Source organism: Corvus hawaiiensis, chromosome 4, assembly GCF_020740725.1.
Source record: "Corvus hawaiiensis isolate bCorHaw1 chromosome 4, bCorHaw1.pri.cur, whole genome shotgun sequence".
NCBI lineage: Eukaryota > Metazoa > Chordata > Aves > Passeriformes > Corvidae > Corvus > Corvus hawaiiensis.
Window position 1 is genome coordinate 56,853,483 of NC_063216.1, and position 8,628 is coordinate 56,862,110.

Genomic DNA, 8,628 nt, shown 5'->3' on the forward strand with positions numbered 1-8,628 from the left:
AATCCATAGCTGACATGCCACTCAGGGTGAGACACATCACGTACAAAGATACTTGGGATAAAAGGTTATATAGAGGTAGACAAAGTTGATTTAGGGCTAAACTCTACTTTGTTAGGACATAGTCTGGTAATGTAACAATGTTGTATAAATAATACAGCCTAAAGACACCAAAAAGTAAAAGATTTCTCAAATACCAGAATTAGAAGTACTTCTGGTCTTTTAAAACTCCTCCTATAGCTTCCTCTACTGAATGCATTCCTTTAAAAAGACAGCATATTCCCACAGAAGCCACAGTTATTTTCTTTATACAAAGAATGCTAAGAAAATAAGGTTTTAATTACGCATGTCTAAAGTGCAGTCTCTAAAATCAGAGTATATTAGCCTAGAATAATTTACAGTGCTACAGGTACCTGGCCAGGCAGTGTTCATTTCAATGGATATTATTTGCGATTTAAACTTAAAACATTGACCCAAACTTTTCATTCCAAGTATCTACAAATACCACCAACAAGAGTGGAAGTCAAAACACAGCAGAAACAACCTCTGTGCAGAATACGGTTTCACAGAAGGCAGGATAGACTGATTTCTTTCTCATGTCACAACAGACTTGAAAAATAAAGCAAAAAAAATTACAAGATTCAACACATGCATTTGAAGTTGGAGAAAACAGGAAATAAAATACCACTGTTTCCAACCATCCTTAGTTACTTCCTAGCACAACGCTCATATTCACTTGCTCTGAATTCTCAAGTAGTACACATAGGCAAAACTAGATGTAAGCGTGCAAAGCACTCAAATGGAAAACTAATCGGAAATTTGCTCCACTTTCATTTTACGTGATTTTTTTTTCTAACTTTGCTCACAAACACAAGCTCGAGATAGATGCAAACAATTTCCACTACCTGCCAGAAGTGTTTATTGGCTGCAACTGCACAAGTGAAATTAGATGGTACTGTTGAAGGAAATCTTAAACATTGCTCAACAGAAACAGCATATCCCTAGGCAAAAAAAGCTCGCAAGGTGAAAGAAAAGTGGCAACATCGCTGTCTTGGCTCAAACATCCACTGACACTATTAATCATCAGTTAAGAGATCCTTACCACCTGTGACACAGTCAACTGCAACTTACAACCTTGATTTGTCCGAAGCACTAGAGTACAGTCATCCTCAATTACAAGCAACAGAACGGCAGCTGCTCCTGCCTCACATGCTCACCAGAAGAAAAAAAAAATATTTTGGCAGTTTTCTCAAGACAGAAAGTCTATACAGACTTTTTCCTGCACCCTTCCTTCCAAGTTATACTTTGCTTTTCTTTAAAAAAATTGAGAAAATTAATAAAACTACTGTGTTGCTTTTAGTTGCATTTACTATCACTATCTAGTTAATCTATTTCGACTATTAATAACTTTTTTAAAGAACATACATGGCTAAGCAGCAAAGGAAAGTAGAACAGCCTTGTATGTCTCAAAACTATTGCTTTGCTTAATCCCCTACAATTGAAAGCAGCCAGGAGGCTGAATTTTCCCTGTATTCAGCACCATTTGCTGGTTCCTGTTCTAGCACAACCCACAGGGGATACTTGCGCTCCGGTATCTCCTGTGTTATGCCTGTGCCATTATTACAGGCTGACAATGTTCTGTGACTGAAGGTCTGCCTAGTATAAATGCTTGCAAAGGTGGTTTAACTGGGAAAATGACCACAGCAAAATATAGAACAATGGCAGCATCCCAAAGTGTGGCAAAGAGGGATTCTGTGAGGACAAGTTATAAAGTGCTCAAAATGAATGAAGATACTCATGTTACACCCAGGAATGCTACTGAGCTGGGACAGTGTCATGAGCTTGCCAATTCAGCAAAGCCCCACCAGAAGAAATAACCCTGCAGTCTCATAAGCTGCATAAAATATATTTGCAAAGCTCAAAACTAAATTTCTCCAAGACCTGACACACAAACTATCTAGATATAACAAAGACCAGTATTGTCACTGAGAACAGAAAAATAGTAATCAGTAGGAATACGTCTTCCCTCAAGAACCACTAAGATAGGCTGCTTAGCTAAGCACTAAGTCTTGACCACAAAACACCAAATCATGCATTTTTGGAGGTCTTCTCTTTTATTGGCTGTCCAGAATTTAATATACTGGAAATAGCAGTGTTACAGAACACAGAATCAAGTTGGATCCCTCAGTCTTGCAAATTACACTAAAAAGTGATGCCCATTCATGTATGTATGAGGATTGCAGAAGAATGAAACCAAATGTTAACTGCAGGGTTTAGTCTGAAGGATATCCTTGTACAGGACACTGTCAAAAAAAATACTGTCAAAAAAGTTAGAAGACTGAGGAAGTCCTGAATTTGCAACTTCCACTCTGTGAAAGAGACATCTTGCAGTCAGATGCATGATTCAATTGACCATGGAAAAAGCTTCCAGATCAGGTCTATCACCAGCGTCAGTCACTTAATCAACAACAGTTAGAGCACTGAAAACAAATTTATGTCCATCTTGTAAGAAGAAAGGCTTTCTGCAAGTTGCAGCTCCTGAAGTACCAATCCACTCACTTCCACAAAACCAGTGTTTTTCTGGAGCACTAAAGGCAGTACATTTACTGGTCCATTACAAAAAATGATGAACCACTAAAACAGAGCCTTGGGCTTTCAGGTGACTGCTTATGGATTATTTACAGCTAAACAGACTTTAGGTCAAAAGTGACAAAGTATTATGAACAACACTTCCTGCTTGCCTCCCTCTCATGCACACACAGGTACATCACAGCTCATCAGCTGAGCCCAGTAAAAAAAGTTTATTTTCAAACAGAGCACACAGCTGTACACTTAATACTCTGGAGAACCTACAAGGATAGCAGCAGAGTGACTGATAAAAGCTCTCTCACCTCTCACTTCTCTGCTTCCATAGGCACTGAAAACAACCAAATAATGCAGACAGCCGTGTTTTGCAACCACCATCTGCACCTTCAGTTTTTCAGCAGTATTCATGATCAGACTAGCCAGTTCTGTTACCTTAAGGAGCTTCATATGCACTAGTCTGTCCTCACCAAGCTGGCAATGACAAATGCTGAAGTCACACACACTGGGACAGCTGCACACTGAACACACTTCGAAGCTTACTTCAGATGTTCTCTTCTAAGAGCTTGACAGTCAGACCTTACCAGACAGTGACTACTGACTCTTGCAGAGTTTTATTCAGGACTTCAAAAGCTTCGTGCTCTCAGCTTGAAGAAAGCAATCCTTTTTGCACAATGTGTGGTTATACCTACTGCTGAACACCATCACAGTGAAACAAGAGGAGAATATCTCCTTATTCCAGCCAGGACCTGTAATCAAACCATGATTTTAAAAAGCCAACACACGCCGTTTGCACATCTTCACAGTTTTCAGCTGAACACTGATAATTGACACAGCCACTGGGCACATTATCAACAAGCTGGAAGTAATTGGGAGACAATGGCCCTTGGGAAGGAAGAAAGCACGAGAAAGCAGAAACCCCCTCAAGATCAAGCTTGGAGAGAATTACATGTCTATGTCGCAAATCAGGAGGTCCATACAGACCTTGGAATCACAGCAGCACTCTTGTCTTTACCTGTCGGGACAGAACCCACCGTTCTCAGGAGGAACACGGCTGCATCTAATCTAATCTAATCTAAACTTCCTGACATCCAGCCCATAACCTAGGTTGGTATTTATTTGCAACCAGCAAACTAAAGCTTTGCAGATGGAAGGACGGGCAACAGCAAGTGAAAACCACAAATGCCATGCCCATTCCAGTGGAGAAGCACCTGCTGCTAGGGGAACTTTCCACAGGAGAACTGTACACTGTAGGTCATGCTATGACACTCAGAAATGGCAGCAGCAAAACTTCCACTAATACGAACAGAAGAAAAGTCAAGCTCTGACAGAGGAAAAGATATGGGAGATTTCACTACAACAAGCAGCTGACAGAAGATTTATATTTAGCTGTTAAATACACATCTGAACAGAACCAGATAGAGAGTGGAAAGAGGTTCATGTTCATTCGTCCAAAGAAGTCTGATGTAACTGCTATACATTTAACTACCCACCCACCACACGTACTCCTCCTTAACACACAGTTCTGGAAGACTCAAGGGTTTTCTTGCTTATTTATTTGGTTTCAGCCAAAACAATGCATTCATCTGCTTTGCAAAATCCCAAGGACTCTAAATGGACTGGCCAATTTTTCATTTGAGTTCCAACACCTGTAATTTTATACACATTATGGAAAACAGCTTTAATTCTTTGCAATATCCATGGTGCAAGTCATCTGCTATGCTAGCATGTATTATTTATTATTTACTTTTAATATTTTTATTATTTATTATTATATTAATAACATCTTGACATGCTTCAGCACCATACAGATTTCACTTAACTGTTTGGGTGTATTTTCCAGTGTCCAGGCCACAGCTAGAAAGATAAATTAAAGACAACTTTTGTATTTTGGAGACAAGATTAAGAACTTGCCATTTTATTTACCATCACTTGTTATACCATAACAGACTCAAAAGATCTTTTATCCTATTATGACTAAGGAAAAAAAAATCGCTTTTGCTAAGTAAGGGGGACATTGTTATTAAAAGGGCAACAAAATCAAAAGAATGGGAAATTGTTTCTAGCAATTAATGCTTTAAACCAAATCTAGACATAACTTAAAAAGGGACAAAGCCAACAACAGGACCACTTGATAGATGCAGTTAGTGCTGTTCCCCTGACAAGCTCAAAGACGCTGCACAGCTCCATGCCTGAGGTCCACAAAAGAAACATGTGAACGAAACAATGAAAAGTGAGAAGGAGCAATCTGACATGGAAAGGAACTTAAAATTTGAGCGAAGTGGCCAGACACATTTAAATCTCCTAGGTGAGACCTTGATCTCCCTAGAGAGGTACTGCAGCACCACACACCAGCCCCCTCCAAAGAGAAGGGCAGGCCTTCCTACACAAAGAAAGCATTTCAGGACTGAAAAACGAAGCACTCAGCTCCAGCAACAAGCCTCCCATTGCCACATGACATGTAACTGACACGGCATGAAGGCATAGCCTCACGTGCAATGTGGGTACCACCTAAATGTCCACTTGAACTACAAAGAGCTGTTCCTGAATAATAAATCTGATTGTGACATAGGCAACAAGAACTGAGAGCAAGGGAAAAGAGCAGAGGAAGCTTAAGGGGACAAAGCAGTGAGTTAAGGTGCAAGTAGGAACTGTTGAGGACAGCTCAAAGCAGGAATTATGGAAACCAGAGGAAAACAGCCAACAGGCAAACAGCAGGACATAATATTTTCAACCATGTCAATGTTCACGTGAATACAAGTGAACAAGTCTCATAGCACGTGTATAAAAATCCGAAGCTGAACTCAGGGCAGCTGAGGCCAGGCAACCTTCATCTTAAAAGAAAACACAGGAGTTTATATTTTGTACAGAGTCCAGCAAAAATCATGATAATGCTAGAAACAATTACATTTTTTTTTCTTCAGAAAGTTTTCCTCATCTTCTATTAAAAGATTTTATTCCTACACAGACTAAGGAAATAATTTATTTTTCATCTCTACTAAATACAATATACAAAGTTACATACTTTCAACAGATTTTCAGATCACTTTCATTACACAAAAAGTACCATTCTGTTCCAAATGATGTTGAAGAGTTTTCTCTCTCATTCATATTCTGATTTTCATTTAGTTTTCTGTAATCATGGAACTTTATCTCAATTCCAAACCCCCTGCTTTACAGGGACACCTTTCACTAGAACAGGTGGGTTGCTCAAAGCTTGAACACTTCCAGGGATGGCCAGACAAAATTTCTCTGGGCAACCTGTCCCAGTGACTCACTACTATCACACGAAAGAATTTCTTCCTTTGTAATATGTAATGTAAACCTACTCTCTTCCAGTTTGAAGCCATCCCCCCTTGTCCTGTCACTACATGCTCTAGTAAATAGTCCCTCTTCACCTTCCTTGTAGACTCCCTTCAGGCCCTGGAAGGCTACAATTAGGCAACCTCAAAGCCTTCTCTCTTCCAGGCTGAAAAATCCCAATCCTCTCTGCCTTTCCTCCCAGGATGAGTGCTGCACCCTTCTAAACATCTTGGTGGCCCTCCTCAGGACCCACTCCAACAGGTCAATGTCCTTCCTGTCCATCCAGAGCTGAATACAGGTGGAAAAAAAAAAAACCAGATATAAACTAGGTTTGGTCCCAGCCCATGTATTATCCCTGCATCAGTCAAGTCTACAGACGTCAGGAGCCAGCCCTTATGAACAGGTATGGGACATCATCCCTTTTGTTGTCTTACCCTTATCATGCACAAATCTCATCTATTCACGTCAAAGAGATTTCATTTGTTGTAAGTGAGTCAGGACTCTGAAAATATCTATCCTGCTGTTTCTCCAGAGCTCTGAAAGTTTAAGCAACAAGAGTTCATCACACCCACTTGTGCTGAGAGTGAGAAACCCTGCTGCTATAAACACAGCTTTTACTGAAATCCTCAAAACAAAAGGGCCCTTGCCTGCCAGTTAGGATCTGGCCACCGAACGCACAAAAAACTCTGGGCAGACTACTCAAATACCTGAGAGAGACTGGAGTTCATCTTGGGTCACAGGATGCTCTGAAACTCACCCAGTCAAGAACCCGCCCGTGAATATTCCCCTCTCTACATATAACAAGTACACAAATTCCCACGTGTAACCCTAATTCAATTTCACTTCCCACTGGTTTCCAAAGGCATTTTTTTCCCCCCAGTAAACAGTACTCCCTTGCGGGAGCTGTCTGGCACGGGGCCAAGGGCACCAGGGCGGTACCTCCTGCCCCCCGGCACCGTGCGGGCAGCCCGCGGCCGTGCCCGCCCTGCGCCTCCGGGACGGCACCTGCCCGCGCCGCTGCACTCACCCAGAAGAGCAGGTTGAGGGCGTAGAGCAGGCAGCGCAGGCACTTCACCGAGTCCTCCCTGGCCATGGCGAGCCCCCGCGGGACACAGCCCCATCCTCTCACCACATCCTCCCTCCCGAGGCCGGGCCGCCGGCGCCCTGCAGGGGAAGAGGGATGGGCGAGTCCGCCTTGCAGAAGGACCAACGGGCAGGTGGAGGCGGCGGAGCCGCGCCGACCCCGGACCGGCCGCGCCCCGCGGAGACCCTCGGCAGCCTCCCTTCCCCTCCCGCCCCGCCCGGAGACAGCGATGGGCCAGCTGTTCTCATAAAAATAACAAATCCCCGGGCAAGGAGAAGCCGCGGGCTACCCCAGAGGCACAGCGGAGCTGAGCCGAGGGCAACGGAGGCACGGCCCGGGGGCGCCGGGTCCCTCCCAGACCAGGATGGACGCGCTGCCTTGGGGAGGGAGGGCGGCCGGGGGACAGCTGCCACTTACCGCCCGGGCACCTCCCGCACTCACTTGCTCCGGCAAGGACTCATGGGGCCGGGGCGCGGCAGCGCAGCACGGAGCCGCGGCGCCCATGCCCTGCGGCGGGCGCGGGGGAAGGTCCGGTCCGGGGGAAGGTCCGGCCCGGCCCCGCGCCTGCCCCGGCCCCTCCGCCCCGCCCGCAGCGCTCCGCCGGCCCGCGGCCCCGCACCCCGCGCATGCGCCGCTGCCCGCCCGGTCCTAGCGCCGCCGCCAGCGCGATCCCGGAGCGGGCAACCTCCGGCAGGGCCGTGCCGCTGGTTCCCGGGCAGGGCTGTACCCCCGGCAGGGCTGTACCCCCGGCAGGGCCGTGCCGCTGGTTCCCGGGCAGGGCTGTACCCCCGGCAGGGCCGTGCCGCTGGTTCCCGGGCAGGGCTGTACCCCCGGCAGGGCCGTGCCGCTGGTTCCCGGGCAGGGCTCTACCCCCGGCAGGGCCGTGCCGCTGGTTCCCGGGCAGGGCTCTACCCCCGGCAGGGCCGTGCCGCTGGTTCCCGGGCAGGGCTCTACCCCCGGCAGGGCCGTGCCGCTGGTTCCCGGGCAGGGCTCTACCCCCGGCAGGGCCGTGCCGCTGGTTCCCGGGCAGGGCTCTGCCCCGGCAGGGCCGTGCCGCTGGCACACAGCCTTCTGCCCGGTACCCTCGTTGTGGCGGGCCGTCGGGGCTGGTGGCCTTTTTTCCTTCAGGAGAGATGTTAAGCAATGGAGTTGAATGTCACGAAACCCCCTCTCTTGTGGCATGCTGGCCCAGGGCGGCAAATGCCACACGAAACACGATCGCAACCTTTCAGAGGCGTCTCACAAGGTCTCAGGGTCTTTGCACCGGAAATTAAACTTTGCCAACATCAAACCTGAATCTCGTCATTAACAACCCAGCAGCCAGTCCCACTGCTAAACAGCAAATTTAGAAAAGCAACCGTATTGGAGATATATTATTCCAGCAACGGTCAAAATCTGCAATTATTACTTAGGAAAAATGGCCGTTGATTTGCCCCGTAATGTGCATGGTACTTACAGATGCCACAACTGAGCTGGAAAAAGTCATCCTTCCTCTGAAATGCATTAGTGTGTGTGCATCTGGTGATCAGGGTAGAAATTGTGTAGAATCACAGGATGGGTTGGGTTGAAAGGGACCTTGCAGCTCATCTAGTTCCAACCCCCCTGCCATGGGCAGCAAACACCTTCTACCAGGTTGCTCAGAGCTCCATCCAGCCTGGCCT

General features: G+C 46.3%; 1 protein-coding gene across 3 annotated transcripts in view; it reads right to left on the minus strand.

Annotated features, from left to right (window-relative positions):
* TSPAN12 (tetraspanin 12) overlaps positions 1–7,522 on the minus strand; it is a 46,845-nt gene extending 39,323 nt beyond the window's left edge. The window contains exons 1-2 of one of the 3 annotated variants that reach the window (XM_048301485.1): positions 7,385–7,522; positions 6,911–7,047 (exon numbers count right to left, since the gene is read on the minus strand). In XM_048301485.1, coding sequence (XP_048157442.1) covers positions 6,911–6,976 — 66 coding nt within the window. In that variant the 5' untranslated portion in view covers positions 6,977–7,047; positions 7,385–7,522. The remainder of the gene's footprint in view (positions 1–6,910; positions 7,048–7,384) is intronic. The other 2 variants (XM_048301483.1, XM_048301484.1) reach the window with 2 other exon arrangements.
* Positions 7,523–8,628: the final 1,106 nt, after the last annotated feature.